This window comes from Gadus morhua, chromosome 4 (assembly GCF_902167405.1).
Source record: "Gadus morhua chromosome 4, gadMor3.0, whole genome shotgun sequence".
NCBI lineage: Eukaryota > Metazoa > Chordata > Actinopteri > Gadiformes > Gadidae > Gadus > Gadus morhua.
The window spans coordinates 11,794,475-11,814,064 of record NC_044051.1 but is presented as its reverse complement, the minus strand read 5'-3'; the positions used below and the strand labels follow the sequence as shown (position 1 = coordinate 11,814,064).

General features: G+C 42.5%; 2 protein-coding genes across 2 annotated transcripts; one reads left to right on the top strand and one right to left on the bottom strand.

Moving 5' to 3' along the window:
* Positions 1-435: 435 nt before the first annotated feature.
* On the top strand, positions 436-13,322 carry ptpa (protein phosphatase 2 phosphatase activator). Its single transcript, XM_030353735.1, has 10 exons — positions 436-583; positions 1,744-1,853; positions 2,328-2,414; positions 2,709-2,834; positions 2,991-3,108; positions 5,476-5,575; positions 5,956-6,080; positions 6,870-6,970; positions 9,080-9,187; positions 12,311-13,322. The coding sequence occupies exons 1-10, from the start codon at positions 559-561 to the stop codon at positions 12,383-12,385; spliced, it is 975 nt and encodes a 324-aa protein (XP_030209595.1). The 5' UTR covers positions 436-558; the 3' UTR covers positions 12,386-13,322.
* Positions 13,323-16,865: 3,543 nt separating this feature from the next.
* Positions 16,866-19,203, bottom strand: ier5l (immediate early response 5-like). Its single transcript, XM_030354917.1, has one exon. It carries the CDS (start codon positions 19,008-19,010, stop codon positions 17,997-17,999), a length of 1,014 nt encoding a protein of 337 aa, XP_030210777.1. The 5' UTR covers positions 19,011-19,203; the 3' UTR covers positions 16,866-17,996.
* Between the last annotated feature and the right edge of the window lie 387 nt (positions 19,204-19,590).

Below are 19,590 nucleotides of genomic sequence, written 5' to 3'. Positions count from 1 at the left end.
AACTAAATAGGGCTCACAGCAAATGTGGGAGATGTATTATTCGGTTATATTAATCTCTATAAGCAATTATTACCCTTTAGGATCCAGCAAGGAGTGCTTTCTAATGCACAGTATTGGTAGTATAACAGTGTCCACAAAACAGTGTCCATGGATAAACTGTAAAAGGACAACCCCAAGAATGTGACCCCTGGACACACAGTGGGGGAACTAAATAGGGCTCACAGCAAATGTGGGAGATGTATTATTCGGTTATATTAATCTCTATAAGCAATTATTACCCTTTAGGATCCAGCAAGGAGTGCTTTCTAATGCACAGTATTGGTAGTATAACAGTGTCCACAAAAAAAAGAGTAAACAAAATCCTTCATAATATTCTGTCTATCTGTATGTGTATGTAATGTAACACTATAATCAGCGTATAATCGCTGATTATAATGTTTTTGCTATTGGCTGTACAACAGCGCCCCCATGGGTTCGGCAGCGTGTGGTGCAGGTTTTGTAAAATGGCAGAGGGTGAAAGTTGAAAGGTGACGTCGTTGTTATACGCCCATTGTAAACATGGCGGACACCGAGCCCCAGTCAGGTAGGGGAACGTACCAGTTGAATTGTTATTTGTTTATTCTAGACATACGGGTTACTATATAGTGCTTTGTATGAGGCTGAATAAAATGCCTTTCGCTATTAGCTGCAGCAGAGGACCGATATTGTGACTGAACTATCTAACATTCACAGGAGATGGGTGATGCAATTTAAAATGTTAGCAGATCAGGAAAACTCCAGAATTGGCCGTTCTGCTTAATCAACTAAGTTAATTAGGTCTCAAAAAGGCATACTAGGTGGTGCTTTAGGCATTAGCATTGTGCGTGTATTTAATAGGGTTATATAAATGCTAGCACCAATACATTTGCAGTGGTGATGTTTTGGGTATTAACTCGACTCGTACCTGGAATAAACTAAAGACAAATCTATATTATTAATGTAGAACGTTACCCCCTACACCGCGACAGTGTCACATCATGCTCCATCTCACATTCTCCTAAACTACCACCATTTTTTGTTTGAATTATGTTCACATGTGAACCATCCCCTGACCTCCTTGGTATACAGTTGCTGCTCCATGATTAGGATTCATTGGTAGGGTTCTGAAGTTTATGGAAGCTGACGCTATCAAAACGAGTCTGCCTGAATTATGTTACCATTGTAGGCCTAACAATTATATGAAACGTTCAATATTAGTGATATATTGGCCCCTTAGTTAGTGTACAATATCATTCAAGATAAATCTTTATTTAGTATACCTATAGTTTTATCTATAGATTTACAGTTGTTCTAGCATGTATTTAACTCATGTTTTAAGTTATGTATTCATTTTTAGTACCAGAGTTATACTAGTTTACGAGTTTTACTGCTTATCCTGATCGATGTTTTTATTTGATTTTATTTAAAATTATTTTCTATCCTCGTGTTTGGTGTTTTACATAATGTATTTCATAATATATTGTTTTCACATAAAGTAGTAGATTGCTGTCCCCTGTTTTTACTGGGTCAACGCTTATATCTTGCTATATATTAATCCCAAACAAATGAGGTTCTCATGCATGTATATTAAATATTCATAATTAACATAATTCTTTACAAATCTAAGCACAGTCATGTCCTCATGAAATATTTGCTTGCCTAATACTATACAAACAAACTGCCCTAAGCTAAACTAAACTCAATGTTGCCAATACCATTGTTCAGGTTCCTCCACTGAGGATGACGCTGCGAACGCCCCAGCCACGTTCAGCTTCGTGGTGCCCAAGAAGGAGATCAGCATGGTCCCAGACATGGGGAAGTGGAGACGATCTCAAGTGGGTTCTTGCTGAAAACCAGGATATCTTGATTTTAATATATATTTTTCTGGCATTTTCTAAAAATGGGATGTAAAAAGGTTCGCCATATCCTCAGCCAGATGTTGAAAGATATCGCTTCTCTTATATCTATGTATCTGTTAGAGTCCATCAATTGACCTGCTTGTGACTGACATGGCACAAAACACAAAAGCTTTTTTTCTGGCTGGCTAATAATAGTAATAGTCTTTATTGTCCATATGTGGAGATTTTACTTCAGCTTCATAGGACTGTTAAAACACATCACCGTAAAACACATTAAAAACAGGTTGGTTGAATTAATCAACATCTGGCTTTATAGAAACATATGAATTATGTTGTGACGTAAACTGAATGTGGGAAAAATCGAACCTGTACATTTTGTTTTTACTTGTATTTTGCAATATTATGTTTGCTTACTATTTGATCACTCTTTTTGTTTGTGTCACAATGAAGGCGTATGCTGACTACATGGGATTCATTTTGACACTGAATGAAGGTGTGAAAAGAAAGAAGCTCACTTGTGAATACAAAGTTTCAGAGGTACGGCTTAGGCAATAAGGAAATGTTATGTTTCGGTCGCCTTCTGTCTAAAAAGGATTTTCTTAGCCACACAATTGTAGGGAAAATAATGATCTACAGGAAAGATACATTAGATGAACATTATATTATAGTGTTTAATGTCATTTGATTTGAATCATGTGATTGTAATTAACAGTATCTTTTAACACTATTTTCTGCAGAAAACGACTATATTGCAAACATTGAGTATATAAAAAAATATTAAATGAATGAAACTAACTCTTTTTTGACTCTGTTGTTCTTGTTGTATTGAAGACGGTGGAGAAGTTGTTAGATCTTCTGGGCACCCTGGACCGATGGATAGACGAGACCCCTCCCGTCGATCAGCCTTCACGCTTCGGGAACAAGGCCTACAGGACCTGGTACAGCAAACTGGATCAGGTGGGCGCGCACACACACACACACACACACACACACACACACACACACACACACACACACACACACACACACACACTACAGAGCACATTCCAACTCCAACATATAGATCCACATACAGTGTATTAGACGTGTGTGTGTGTGTGTGTGTATGTGTAGGAAGCAGAGGCCCTGGTTGCCACCGTGCTGCCAGAGAGCAGTGCTCCGGCGGCTCAGGAGATTGCAGTGTACCTGAAAGAGGCGGTTGGGAATGCCACCAGGATAGACTACGGCACAGGTAACGTCAGTGGTGGACCAAGTACTCAGACCACGTACTTGAGTCAAAGTTGAGGTACCTAGTGTAAAATATTACTCCAGTAAAAGTGGAAGTACTCCCTTGACGTCGACTTTGATTAAAAGTATAAAAGTACTTCACTTTAAATGTACTTGAGTATCAAAAGTAAAGGTAATTTGGTTTAATGTAATTCCAATGTCTTGCTATGTCCTTTATACACTAATTTAAGGTTAAAATAACCCCCACTAACACCACTCTAAATACAATGTTTTCTATTTGTGATATCTGGTACTGATATCATACGAAATTATCATAATTACATCTATGTATTACTTCAGATTGGTCGGCGAATTTTTGAAAGAGGAAAACGTATGCTTCTTAACCAGACAGAGAAGGCACTTAAAAATTAACAAGTCGTTCTTCCTTTCCACTACTTCAAATAGTTTGCTTAATTATGGCCACAGGGGCTAAATTTTAATATCTGGCGCTTCCATTATTGTGTATTGGCAATAAACGTCAAACGTGACAGCGAAATCCGAAGGCTAAACAGACATACAAGAACAGAAGGGAAGTTTGGAGAAACCCGCCCAAACTGCACGAATCACGATGTGTTCTGAGTGGTACTCTTTCAGTGCATGCACAGTCATTTGGATCTGTCTCTTTATTGTCTATGGTCACGCACGCACACACGCAGGGGCAATGCGCAGACAGACAAACACACACACACACCCGCAAACACCTTTGCGCGCATGGGAAAAGCTCAGACAGACACAAACGTGCGCACAATCACATTCACATGCACAGGGGGCAGGCAGGAACACACACACACACACACACACACACACACACACACACACACACACACACACACACACACACACACACACACACACACACACACACACACACACACACACACACACACACACACACACACACCGCAAGCATTTCTTGGAAAGGAACGTTGAAATGAACAGGTTTTTCAAATGGAGTGGAGTAAAAAGTGATTTTCCCTACGAAATGTAGTTGAGTAAAAGTACAAAGTCTCACAATATAAGGATACAAAAGTAAAGTACAGATACGCTAAAAAGCTACTTAAGTACGGTAACGAATTACTTGTACTTCGTTACTGTCCACCACTGGGTAATGTGGATGCATATTTAGTGAGTGCGTATGTTTTTAAAGGAAACATGATCTAAAAGACGTATGAAAACCATAACATATCAGAGGGCTGTAGCCACTACACACCTACCAAAGTTATAGCCCAGAAAATGTGAAAACCAAGCTGATTCATGCAAAGCCTCAGGGTTTTAGGCGTGTGGTCCACTGCGACGTAGCTTCGTTTTGCTGCACCGTTGCCATATTGTGAGAGTCTGGTAATTGGGCACTGCCTTGGCCGCGCTAGTGCACGGTAATTGGTCGCCCTCTAGGCTACGAAGCGAGTTAATAATCTGCCCTCATTAAATTCGGCGTGAAGGAAATCGATAGTGAAATTACATTGCATTTGCAATGGATTTGATGGAAGATAATTTACTGAATGCACACCTTGATAATGCTTAGTCACAAATAAAGGTAAACAATGGAGTTCTTTTGTCCATCACTTTAACAAAAGCTTATGTGGCCCTCAAGTTATGTGCTAAGATCTGTTTTCATGACGTCCTTGCAAGTGCCCTTGAATATATTTTAGTAGTCCTCTATTTGTTCCAATAGGATTCTCAGAGATCCATTTGCGCATATTAAGTTTTTCCCCAACCCTGCACCATGCAGCTCCTCACTGCAGCCGTAACCTTTGTTCAAAGTCAGAGGGCGTTACTTTATGGGAGAGGAGCTGACACAAAGTGATGAATGAGTTTATTATAGTTGTACATCATTTAAAATCCCTTTGAACCAACTTGGGATTCATAAACACGTTTCCAGGGATGTGGTCCTAGTTCAGGCAATGGACCGGGCCTTTTCCTACATTGATTAAACTACTGTATCACAATCGTCAAATGATGATGGTGCAAGAGAACACACACAAACTCACTCTCAGTCCTGGGGCGATGGAGTCTATTCATTAAATGAAAAAGACCTTCACTAGTAGGCGACAATAACTAAGTGTAGTTGGGTAATGAAGAGAATATCAATAGTTATCTCTACGACCACATGTAGACACCCATGGATTCAAATGTTTCCCAAACTGAACATATTGACACGATAATTAAATTGGATCAATGTGTAACTAAGTTAATTAATGAAACAGGCTCAAATTGATCCAGCCCACTTGAATTGCTCTGACCTTTCCCCAAAGCTGTACAGTACTTCTGTCAACCCTGATTATTTTGACATGTTCTTCATATATCAAGGGCCTTGACTTCTCAATATCTGCAGGTCATGAGGCTGCGTTTGCCGCCTTCCTTTGCTGCCTCTGCAAGGTGGGGGCACTCCGGGTCGACGACCAGATGGCCATGGTCTTTAGAGTCTTCAACAGGTGATTCCACGTCAAAGTCAAGTATATTTTGTATTTTGGACGGCCCTTCGTCACAGGGTTTCACGGGCCACGCATTATGCAACATCCCCCGCGAGCCCACTTGGTTTATTAAATACACTTCCAAATAATCCATAGACATTTATTAATAGGGCTTATGGCAACGCTTTTCTGAATAATGCATGCAAACCTAAAACTCATTATGTGCGCCTAACCATTTTGCTTTCATTACCTTAGTGGGCTATAAACCAGGTCAATTTTAGACGCTAGTCATTATCATGCTAATGATTTGGTTGAATGGAATTGAATGTTTGACTAAAGGTTATGATCCTGTGTTTTATTGATCATGTGTTTTTTTAACCTGTGTGTTTACCGTGCACCAGATACCTGGAGGTGATGAGGAAGCTGCAGAAGACCTACCGTATGGAGCCGGCCGGGAGCCAGGGGGTGTGGGGTCTGGACGACTTCCAGTTCCTGCCCTTCATATGGGGCAGTGCCCAGCTAGTAGGTAGGAGCCAGTGTGGTAGTCCGGTCAAGAAGTCTGGAGGGCAAGGCTGGGTCCTGGGAGCCCCACACCGAGTCAAGCGGGTCACTTTAACAAGTGCTCGAGATTTACTCAGAAATTCAACTGCAATTTGCAATGATTTGAATGTGCTTTTTTTATTTTTTATTTGGAATTTGCTGGAATTCTTGTCCAATCACAAAGCAAACAAAGCCCTATAACTCTGGTAACTGGAAATGTATGCAGCACATTCCTGACGTTCATTAACAAGGAACAAGATTTGTAAATAAAAGTGATGTTTCGTCTGGGGAATGTGCGTAGATTGGTCAAATAATAGGCCAGCACATTCTGATTTCATTGGAATTGGTCAAAGTTGTGTGAATAGTTGCAATCTTGAATTCCTGGAGGGACATTAAGTACAATAAGTTATCTAACATTATAAGGACAATAAGTTATCTGACATCCAAGTCGTCTGTGCTCAATACCGAATCAATTCTGGTAGGAGCTGCCTCCCCACTTTTCATATGAAATGGTTGATATGGTTGTCTAATGTTAGGTTGAAGGTTTCAATTCATATCTAGCAATAGCACCTATGCCATATATTCAAAACTAAGTCCTATTTATCAGCCTACTAACCGACCTTAATGACCTGACCTTAATATGAACATTGTTAATATTAAACATTGGTTGTGCAATCAGCATTGTAATTGTGAGACCGTCGATATTTATGGTCTAATAGCGACACATGGTGGTGGGCAAACGCTATTACACCCCGTCTCTTCTCTCCTCTCCTAGATCACCCAACACTGGAACCCAGGCACTTTATAGAAGACAAGGTGGTCAACGAACATTATCCCGACTACATGTTCCTGGAGTGCATTAAGTTCATCAACGAGGTTAGACCAGCCTACAGCCCACTTTGTCGAACACAGAAAATAAATGTATTATTGTTTTGCTAATTAATGGAGTGTCCGCTTTCAAAATCGGGTTGCCTCTGCTTGAGAATAAAATCATCATTCAACCACTTAAACATTAGTTGCAGCGCTCAGAATTAAGGATGTAGCTTCTTCACTGGCAGGCACAATTCTAAGAAAGCAGAACATTCTTAGAATTTAATTTAATTTAAATTAATTTAACATTTCTTTCAATTAAAGTAGCATAACGATTATTATCCTTTTTCAAAAGAAATTATTCTGAGGGAAGGCAATGAGAAGCCAAGAGGTTGCTACATCATCACTTCCTGTCCAACTTCCTGTGATTGAAGATGGCTCTTCTTGGCCTCACTAGTGAGTAGGGAAGAGTAGGCGTTCGCTTTGATTGGTACATCGCTCTGTTTACCTAAAGATTGTGGAAATGTTCGGAACAAAGGCCTCGAGTCGGTGCGCCTACTTTTGTTATGGTTTTACGAGCCCTACAGCATGTAATTTGTATTATTAAACTTGATTTGCGTTCTGCATTATCCAGTGCAATGTAAACCAGTCCACCACGGCCACCAAGTCTCCGCCCATTCATTGGGCTTGTGAGAACCATGGATGTGTTACAAAGCTGGATTCTGGATGTGCGTGTAAAGTATCAAGAGGGGATCTTTTGTATAGACTGAGTGGGCGTGTTCGCTGTGCCTGTGACCGATATCTGTTTAAATCAAGATACAAACGGTTGTAGAATCTAGATATTTTGTGTAAACGGGGCCAACGTCACTTTATATCAATGAACCGGGCATGCTTGTCAAAGGGCAGTAGAGTAAGGTTACTCGTGCAAATTACAGTGTTGGGATGCTCATCACAACAGATGCTTTGGCAGTTTCTTCTTATTCTTCAAAATGTTAGCATAATCGGAAAGAGGTTTACAGAATATTTATTGTGCAACTTTATAAGTCAAAGTGTGGTTGTGTGCCTGTGTGTGTGTGTGTGTTTGTGTGTGCGCACACATGCTTTTTGTGCACGCGTGTCTGTGCGTTTGTTCTTTTGTGTGTGTGTGTGTGTGTGTGTGTGTGTGTGTGTGTGTGTGTGTGTGTGTGTGTGTGTGTGTGTGTGTGTGTGTGTGTGTGTGTGTGTGTGTGTGTGTGTGTGTGTGTGTGTGTGTGTGTTTCCCGAACTCGCATGAGTCATTTCCTTCTCCACATGTTTCTGTGAATCAGTCTCCTCCCCCCTCCCCCTCCCCCAAGGGGATTTTTGGGGTTGACCCCTCCCCCAAAGAGGCCCCTCCCCCAGCCCCAGCCTTCCTCCACACACACACACACACACACACACACACACACACACACACACACACACACACACACACACACACACACACACACACACAGAGCGATGTGTTCTGCTGGGGGTGGAGTATGGAGCAGCTGCGGGGTTAATAAACACCCATGGTCTCAGGCCGGCCTCTCGCCCTGGGCCCGTAATTCCTCTTGGATGAAACGTGGTGGGAAAGAAATAGTCTCTCTCCCATTAAAAACTAGTGTGTCATGGTGCCGGCTTTGTATGAAGTCTGATATCATACCTGTAATAAAATGATAAACGTGTGGGTCTGAACCCAGCATGACTTCAGCAGAGAGCGAGCCGTGGTCTGTTGTGTGTTTGGGTGCAATTTGATACCATGCGCTGCAGTAATCCCCTGTGTTGTTTGTGTATAAAGCGCCTAGGATACAAAATAAGTATTAGTCGTATTTATTAAGATACGGGAGGAATATTTGGCTTTATTTATTTATATATTCAGTCCTAGTTTTATACTTGTCAAGCTTGATCTTAAGAATGTATTGTAGTTGACTCTTTGGGTGCTTGTGCGCATTTTAAAAGCTATCTGAAATGATGCTTAATCTGTGTGTTTGTGTTCTTCCTGGAGTCCTGGCAACGGAATTCAAAGTTTTAGTTTTAGCTTAGACATCGTCCTCAACATGCTCATCGTGTCTGCCCAAGCATTGAAATGTTTCTAAGAATTTTTAAGAATGTAATAAAAAAACTGTTTGTTTTGTTTACATGCTTTGTAACCCGGTTGTTTCTCCTCCTCAGATGAAGACGGGTCCGTTCGCAGAGCACTCCAATCAGCTGTGGAACATCAGCGCTGTCCCCAACTGGGCCAAGGTCAACCAGGGCCTGATCAGAATGTATAAAGCTGAGGTAGGGAAGCACACAGCACACATCGCACTCATAGGCCTTGTGTCTTTTTCCTTCAGAGGTTCTAGTGTAAGGACCCCAGTGAGCTGATCTGTGGTCTCTACCACATAACCTGTACCGGATTATGTTAGAGGTTCTAGTGTAGTGACCACCGTGCGCTGATCTGAGTGCACAGTCACACAGCTGGGACCTGAAGTACTGCTTGGGACATGCTACCGGTCATGTGATGTGCGCAGGAGCTGCACATGAGCCACTTCACCCTGTGAGGGCTGCGTTGTTTTTGTCCCCCGTTTTGCTTGGGAAATTGGAGTCGTATTTTTTGTGGTTATTCGTAACTGTTAACAACTACATCCAATGACAAAATTATTACCAGTTTGTATGTTCTATTTAATTTAAAGATTACCAAGGAAGCACTAAGAATGACCTTGACTTGGACAGGGTGTTAAGTGTTTCATTAAGTTTTTCATTCATTATTGCATTTATAGTAAAAAAATATATATACGATACATGTTATCATTTTTATAAGGTACGTGAGGCTATAAAAATGGAATATAATGCAAAATGTAGAATCAGGCTATTTGAATCTTTGGGGACCCCTACTGGGGACCGACGGTCCAACAGAGTACACATATTGCATTAGATGACCCCACACATTAAAATTAAGAGTAGTCATTTAGATCATGAAGATAAATAACTGTAAAGTCCACATAAAAACCAACTACTCTGTCTATTGAATGGAGATATGAATGGCTAATTTATAGATGGTCTTCTGCCTGTGTCTTATCCTTTTAACAAAAAAAGGTAAATGCTAAATATAAAGATAGTCAATGTTTCTAATGGGTTGGAAAGTCATTTATACAGACTTTAGTATGTACCCTCCCAGGCAACATGTAACAATTCTGGTAGTCAGGAGTGAGAGTTATTTTTATTTGCTCTTAGCTTATGCAACATAGTATTTAGACAATAGTACTCTTTAAAATGTGCATGAATATATATATAAATAGTGTAAGAATGGTTTCATTAAGAAGTATGGAAAGTACCTAGTCAACCTAGTAAAGAGAGGTGTGTGTGTGTGTGTGTGTGTGTGTGTGTGTGTGTGTGTGTGTGTGTGTGTGTGTGTGTGTGTGTGTGTGTGTGTGTGTGTGTGTTAGAGCTGCCTTGCCCCACCCCCTTCTCCCCGCCCCCGTGCCCACTTCCTGTGTTTTTTCTTTTTCTTTCGAGCAGCAGCCTGTGAGTCTTCCCAGAGAGCTGTGGGGCCAAGCAGTCTACATCCACCCCCACCCTTTCCTCCACATCCTCCCTCCCCCCTCCCTCCCTCGATCCCTCCCCTCCCTCCCTCCCTCCCCCCGCCTGCAGCAGCCATCAGCAGGCTTGCATTCCTCTCTCCCTCTCTTGGCCCCACACCGGGACCGGGCTCTTGCACTCTCTTCCAGCCAATGGATGTTTGCTCCGAGCTGCTCTTTCCCCTCGCTGCTCCTTCTCTGTAGGAACATGACTTTGTCTCTCATGACTTTCAGAAAGACAAAGACTTTCTTTTAATCTGAATTGGAAAAGTGTGAGTTTGGATATAGAGAAATGGAAATGGTTGTGGTTTATCATTGGAGTCTCTCTTCCACAAAGCATTCACTGAATATATGATGGTCAAATTAACGAGGATGGTTGAAATGACGATGCTGGCAGATCGAACTCAGGATTGTGTGATATGTGGCAGACTTGTCTCAAATGATGTTCCACAAAAGAAATCAGTCTCATGGTGGTTGTTGGTGCTGAAAGCTTGCTATGTTTGAAAACTCTGGTTGTAACATCGGGCCATATTTCCCCATAAATACCCAAATTATCAGAAATGATTTGGTGTCTGTACGGGTGGGGGGGGGGGGTCTTTAGTCTGTATGGCCAAGACATGTACTTATGCATTTTACTCTTTACTGAAGATCCTAATCACGCAATAGATCTGGTAATGACTTGTTCATCAGAATGTGCCACCACACAATACATGAACAAATAACCAAATGTGTGGAGAAAAACTCTAACTCTACGAGGGCATTCAGTCGAACATTAGACCTGAACCTTGATACAACACAACAGGTGTAATCCAACACACATAGGAGTAGTAATGGCACGTTGGCCCCCAGGACTTTCTCAATTGTTTGCTTTTCCAGTGTGTGGACCAAGGCAAAATTGGTGACTAGAATATTGGCCCCAAAATGTTGTATTCTGAGGCAGTTAGTCCAGTTACTGCTCGTCTCTAGTTTAGTAATCCGGGAACCACCGTATTTTATTTTTTTTAAATGTTCTCAAACGAAATGCAGCCAACGTAGAGGGGATACTACAGATATGCACCAGAAACACAAGTGTTACGGGTAATTCCAGCCGGTGAGATACCATCACAACATTGCAGAAAAGCAAGAAGAGTATTTTCTCACGGAAACTTGCAGATTGGTGCACAATTCTTGAAGAATATTTTCTAACAAGTTTGTATCTGAAGTAGTAAGTCTACTGTGTACAAATGCTTTATTTCAGAAAATGAGTCTGGGTTGGGGCAAAACCATGTATTTAGCCGTGATGGAACATTGTTTTAGAATCCGAGCCAACAGCCCTAGCTTCGTCTGTCTTAATAGGTCCTGTCAACTTCCATTACTAAGAACCTTTTGTTTATTTGAATCAAATCCAAAACGACACTCATCAGGTGTTTTAAGACAGCTAGTCAACGCAAAGTCGGACATGTTTCATTTGCACATTTTCCCGTTTCAAATTTTCCTACAAACCGTGATTAGCACAGTTGTTCCTGGTAGGAACCAGCGAGGGGTGCATCTAGAATCCCCCCCCAGCCACACGACTGGCGAAGAGATTGAGGATACGAAAGAAAGTGACATGCCCAGTCCATACACACACGCTGTGCACTTGTTTAGTCTAAATCGTATTCATTATCCTTTATTCCATGATGGTTTAGCGGCGCAACAACCACAATCCATCCCTCATCACTATCTGTAAACCGTATCTTTGTATTCTCTGTAATGACCGAATTGTTTTCCTTTATTCAATCCATCCTGTGGTCACTGTGTTCCAATTGACCTCCATTTCTCTGTCTCTTTCTGTCTCTCTGTCTCTACGTCATGATGGCTATAGTGCTTGGAGAAGTTCCCAGTGATCCAGCACTTCAAATTCGGTAGCCTTTTGTCCGTCCAGCCGGTGAAGCCTTGATGGAGCCGGGGCGGGCCGCGGACATTACAGCAAGACCAAAAGGACCATCACTCTCAAGAGGACTGTTCTCCCCCCCATCCATTCTGCATCCCAATGCGACACGCGACCTAGAACCCCGCACAACGTGTCGCACACCCACCGCTGTAAGCCGTCGGTCCTCCCACAATGCAATTCTGGGCACCGGTCTTTATTTCCGTGAGTGTGTGTGTGTGTGTGTGTGTTAAGCACACACGCACGCATAGACAAGCTCAGTCGCTCAGAATCACGATTTGCTGTGCGTGATTTTTTTTTTCACGATGCATAAGCGAGCGTACGATGCGATGTTGACAGGGGGATCGCTTCCTTTTAAAGTGAGAAGAAGATGTTTATGGACTTTGTTTGACATCATTCTAGCTTCCCTGTGGTGTCTTTATGTTTTTTTTTTGGGGTTTCCCGATCCCATTGTTTTCTATCGTGATTCTCTGTCTCATTGATGTTTGCTTAGGATGGGTTTCTTGATGCAAAGCAATGTCTGCCATTACAAGTATTGATTTGAGTGGGGAAATACATTAAGTTATAAATGAAGAATCTGCACACAATGGTCTTAAGTAAGCAAAAAACACGCAATGGAATCTATTCCTTCATTCAACACATTTGCCATGCAACTGCTGGAAGAAAAGAGACATTGAAAAAGTGGTTTAAAATCCGTTGAAACAAAACCAAAATAACAACCAATTAGACTTTTAACAAGTCTTTACCGAAATGTTGGCTCAAAATAGCTTATTTGGTCGGTCGACATGGACTTCAGAGTGACACTGTATTTATAACGTTGGTGTTTTAAACAAAATGGCTTCACCTTTCCTCTCCCTCTCTGTCTATTTTGATTTAGTTTGAAATACATTTGTTTTATTTTTATTTTTCATTTTACAAATAAAAAAGGAGAATATTATTGCAAGCATTTCTAGTGGTCATTTATCAGACAAATAATCCTTGAGTAAAACAGATGATTGCTTTTTAGAATTGTGATGCCTTTAAATCTGCTTAGGGATTTATCGTCATAAATGTAATCTTTTAAATCTCATCTTTCGTGAGATTTAATACTAGTACACTCCGATTGCATTGTCTTCTAGTCAACATGTTTATACAGTGTTGTTATTTTTTATATGAAAATTCTTTTTTTATTGTTCAAGTTTCACTTTTTCACATTTTCTTCTTCAACAATAGTGAACGTAACTCTTTGTCAATGGATCCCAATGAATTGTCTGAGCGATCCCTCCATTATGCCTACTGTCTCTGTAGCACTCCAGCATAGGGGCTTTAAACGTTGCCTTGGAAACAGCCAACAAGCACATACTTCCATGTAATAATACAGCTATATGGGTCCTAACTGTTTATCTTCTTTAACCTTCATTGTTGTTCCGTAGCTAACGTCTATAATTAACTACAGCTATGGACTGTTATCTTAACTTTGAACTCGCGCTCCGAAACTTTTTCACTGCAGCCAGTGAAAAATGAGAATTCATTAATTGCCCTTCACGGGCGCAAATGAAAAACAAATCTAAATCTCTGGATTGGTTGAGTTATATGGACCTCTTGATTGGACCTCACTAATAACTTGGGTCTTTACAAGTGCGAGGGAGGCCTGCATCACAGTGCAGGTTCATATATTTGAAGTAGAAGTTACAGTCCCTCCACACCTTGCCTATTTATCTGCATTAACTTGATATCAGGTTGAGTTTGTTATTAAGAGGAGAGGCAGAGAATTTGAAAAAATCCCTGACAATATAATAGTTGTTTTAAATCCCCTAACTTGAATGTGATGAAGTGATGAGGTTGGATGTTGGGCTAATTCTTCTTCAGACAAAGAGCTCACCACTACAATTATATATACTCATTTTGGGTTTTTCTCTCCCTCTCTCACGCTTCAATCTCTCTCACATCCACACCCACACACTCTCTCTCTCCCTCTCATCAATCCAATTCAATGTGCTTTATTGGCATGGCAGAAGTACAGGGAACTGCCAGTCCATGTGTAAGGCTGCCACTCATATACCGACTGTAGGTCAGGATATTTGTGAATGAAACATAATTTCACTATGTTTAATGCCATTTCCTTGTCAGGAAGTATGAGCTTTATGTTGGTCCGGAAAAGGTTGTCGTTAATCATTCAGCAGTATGACGGAACAGTGAAAAAGACATTCGATTTCAACAGATGTAATACATGATTTGTTTGGGGTCTCCTCCAGATTCCTGTTGAGGTTTTATTCTAAGGAGAGCATACTGCCGACCCCGCCTGCATTCCTGCTGGCCCCGCCCCCCATCCCTCCACCCAACCCCATCCCACCCCTCTGCACATGTGACCGAGCTGAAGGAGCCTCCCAGGTACACCTCTGCACAACCCCACAGCAGACAGTCACAGCTCCTGTCCACTTCACAGTGCCCCCCTATGTGAGGTTACACGTATGTATGACTCTGTTGAGATGACAAATAGACTGACATAGCTCCTCGAAAACATTACGACGCATTAGGCATCTCACAATAAACACATTTAATGGAGTAACTTTTACTGCTAATGTGCGGTGTGTATTCTATGTATAGACTGTGGGAAAGCAGGGGAGACATGAGAGAAATGCAGCAGAGGAATTCACCCTGAGGCTGCGGGCAAAATCATGTGCTTTTTATAAGGGGAGGGAGTTTAACTACCATAAGACTAGAGGCTATTTATTTCTATATTCTCTAGGTATCTGTGCTCATCTGCACATCCCTGTGATCGGCGATGTGATAACGAGCACAATGATGGGATTCCCTTTGTCAATCTTCATGTTCCTAGGCCTGCTCTTAAATGATGGGAATATTGTGGCCTACTAGGCCTCGATATTTGTTTTAACAGGAAATAAAGTCTTAATCACAAAAATAAGGCTTCACATCAAAAAGCTGATGCTTAATAAATGCACGGAAACCGTAAAGGGCCTGCATCAATGACCAAATTATATATTTATTTATTTGTTACCTATTCTTTTTCGGGGTGGGAGTTGGGTTTACACCATTACATTCACCCAAAAGTAGGCTACAATACATTTTCACTAAATATAAACATAATAATGTGTAGACCAGGTAGCTTTAGTAAAGAAAAAATAAGATATAGACCTAGTAGCCGGTCTGGTTTACATAACCTTCCGTGTTGTAAGTGTCATTCCCTCTTTATCCACGTGGCGGAGCTCGCTCTGCATTATTTAACGAGAAATAAACCGCAACATTTTTTCCCCCAATAGTCAACAATAATTCAAACGTGTAGACTAGCCTCTTAGTCTACGAATTCCCTTGGTTTCGATGACGTTATAGTGCCTTAAAGCAAAATATAACTCACAAAATAGACTGCGAACGCGTCTAAACAGCCAATATAGAAAACGCAGACACCCTTCCCACCCAAAGCAGTTTACAACAACAACAAGACGATGTACCGCCACAGCTTCTTCTACAAAACCTCTCCAAAGAGCCGCAGGACGAGTAGAGGTAAAGTCTACAACGGTTCGTATACACAGCCCATGACGATACACCGTAAGATAAACGGGTTGTAACCTCGTCGAACACGGCGACGGTCAGTGAGTAGCACAACATATGGAGATAGGAGACATGTCTCGGACGGAGGGGAAACGAGGCGGGGGCATCGGTTAGGAATGAAAAAGAAAAGAGAAAAAACACACCCAGCCGGACGGGGGGAGGGGTGGAGAGAGGGAGGGCGGGAGGGGGGATGGGGTAGAGAGGAGGATGGGGAAGGCAGGGGGGAGGGGTGTGTCGGGCAATGAGGAATGAGGGTTGGGGGGAGGGTGGGGGTGCATGAAGGCGAGGTCGGCCCGAGGTGCTGCCTGCCTGCCTGCTACACAGGCTCCCTGATAGGCCTACCTTCATTCAATGATTTGGAAAAACACCACCAAGCGGATACATCAGAGATAACAGGGCTCCAAGTTTTTTGAGCGGTGATATTTGAGGGCAGTAACGTGCCATCATATTGCAATACAAACGCAAGTCAGCATGTTGATGTCGGTGAGACACAGTATGACAGGGAAAATGGACCGTTTTTTTATATTGTAAGCCATATGCTCAAATAAATGAACTAACTCGGATTGATCAGCCTAAATGGCAGTTCCTACTCCAGTCGTTTTGTATAGCATTATGATGCTGAAATACTTCTACAGGAATATCCTTTATATTGGTTGTTTGAAATAGCTATTTGATAAAGTGTAGTAACTGTAAAGTAGGGATATAGTTATAGATGACTAGACTCATTCGTAGGCCTAGTATCAGTTAAGAAAATTAAAACATGGTGGCCTACTAGTTTATTGTATTCACGTGTACATTTATGTGGTTCATGTACAAGTATATTGCTGCTTCCATAACTTTGATTTCTCAGTAGGTCTAGACTTGTAGACGTGCAGTAAATCTATGCATAAAGTACCAACAGCATTCCATTTGTTTTGTGATCAATAATAGAAGAATAGGATTCGTTTTCATTTTTTTTTATTAAGATTATAAAATCTTTACAATTTCTTTCTAAAACAGTTTTACCCGGTGATATACAATATACTATGCACAAAAATATACAAGAAAAGCAACAGAAATTGAGAGAATGCCTGAAACTCCTTTATTTTGGTACACATAGTGTTCATATACAGGCCTAATGCATGGATGTAGTAGGCTATGGCTAAATGATGAGATTGCCTTTTTAAAACAAAAGGATTAACATATTGGAAAATAAAACTCACAAAAGCAAGTTATGTTTGAATCATGAATGGATGTCAAAGTTTCAGCAACAACCTTTGATCAAGGGGGTAACGATTCAGCACAAACTGCCAAAATATACCTGGGCTGGTGCATGCTGGGAGTTGAAGTAAATAGGCCTTAGCAGCTCACAAGGTGTGATGGCATAGAAGTTTTGGCACTCCATCAACTGACATGCCGAGGGCTGAATCTGAGTGAATCCACTCAAAGAGTTTCGGAGGGAAATTTGAGTCGGCCATTGACTTATTAAACACATGAATGTAATGGTCACAGGCGTCGAAACCACATTAGGCATATAAAGGATGTCTTCAATCACAGAGTGATCAGAACACACCAGACCTTAATACATGGTTGTTCACCAGGTAATAGGGCTCCACAGAAGCAGTTGAGGCATGTTAAGGGTTTCTGTTGTGACTGGGTTTTTGGCAGCACTGAGCCATGACAATGTCCTTACACCCACATGTGTACATATTGTTTGAAATAACATGTTTGGATGCAGATCATATTAAAAAGACATGATTAGCGAGCAAAGACATTCAGCCACCTTCAATTACTTTCAACGTAGGCTATGGCAATAGCTAGCAGTAATATGTGTTGGGCTTAAGGCAACAAAACTCCATTTCGTTAGATTAAAATAATGAATAGGCCTACTTAATATATTCTGTAGACATCTTTCTGTATAAAGGGACATTTTGCACATAACATATGGCACAACCATTGTTTCCCATTGTTAAAACTGAAGTCCACCATCTGCTCCACGTTGAAACATTTCTTTTTCAAAAATAGACATATATAGTTGATTTAGGATTGGTACAGTTGTATAAAGTGTTTGATTCTAGTTCGCCCCCCCAAGTCAAAACGCTACAATGGCTCTAGTCCATGCGCCGAGACTCGCCAGGGCTTGCTGGCTACAGAACTGTCCGTTCAGGGCTTGCTCAAAGTCCGCCTGCCGGCTCACCAGCCCCGAGAACCCCGAGCCGAAGATGGAGATGAGGTTTGAGATGTTCGAGGAGTCCAGATATTCACAATTCGAGTACGAGCAGTCCTCGAATTTCACCCGTTTGCACGGCACGAAATCCGAAATCTCCTCCATATCGGAGGAGACGTAATAACAGCCGAAGTCCACCTTCCGCTTCTTGGTGGAGGGCTGCGCTGCGCCGAGCGCAGCATGCGCGCCCTGCTGCACCGGGGACTGGAGCGGAGGCAGCGCGCAGCAGTCCTGGTGGAGGTAGCCGTTCTCCACCGTGGTCACTATGTGCGTGTCCAGATCGAGAACGGTGGTTTTGTTGCAATGTGCGCTGCTGCTGCCGCCGCCGATTCCACCGCCGCCGCTCCCCGTCAGGGAAAGGTCACAGTTTGACACGGGGTACGCTTCCATACAGCAGCTCCGGTAGTACGAAGAGGAGGATTCGGAGTCCTTACACAGCTCCTCGCCGCTGTGGAGAGCGAGGGGATTCGCCGAGGAGCAGGCACCAGCACTAGAGACGGCAGGAGGAGGAGGTGGAGGAAGCGACACACCGCACAGGCTCACCGCTTCTCCCGCTCCGGCGACGCCGGCGCTGCGGCAACACTCCCCGCTCGGCTCCTCTCCGTCCCCGCCGGCCAGATGATCCAGGGGGTTCAGCTCCTCGATCTCGTTGCAGACGGTCATCACCTCCTCGTACTGCTGCATCCGGTAGATCTCCGCGTACTTTTCGTTCATGTAAACTTGCCGGGCGTTCCGCAGCACGTAGGACACCAGCAGGTTCTTGTGGAGCTTGATGCCTCCTCGCTGCGCCCGGGAGTTGTGTATCTTCCGCAAGGAGAGCGAGATGAGGCTCTGCGCGTCTACCGCGGCAGCAGCACACTCCATGGTGGTGCTAATCATTATGTCCCCCCTTTTGTTTTAAGTTGTTTTCTTCCCTCCTCCCTCGGGGAGTGAGAAGAGACAGGGAGTGGAAAGGAGCGGGGTTCACTGTGTGTTGTTAGCTCGAGTCAGCTCTGAGGAGGAACATGGGCTCTAGCTATCCACCATCCTCGATACACCAGCGAGCATTCATCTGTAGGCGTCCTTCGCTCCACAAAATATTTATATATCGCGCAAAGAGACGTCCCACTTTCGACGCGAACCAATGAGCGGCTCGCTTTCTGCGGATTGACACCCAGGCCTCACCTACGACTGGCGGCCTTAGCCAATAGGAGCAAAGCGGTTCTTCTGTGCTATTCAAATTCCGAAACCGATTGATCGAGCTGGAAGACTGATTCTGTTGAGAGGGCATCCTCCGTGCGCACAGCCAACGCTGGATGGAGGTACACCGGTCGAAAAGTATACGAGGTTTTCTTCCCACTGTTGCGACTTGGGTTAGGGTTAGGGTTACTTTATGATCATGTAAGTTATATTTGTTTTGGAATGTGTATCCGTAGAGACTGCTATGCAACATAGAATAGACCCCAGTATGTTTTCAACG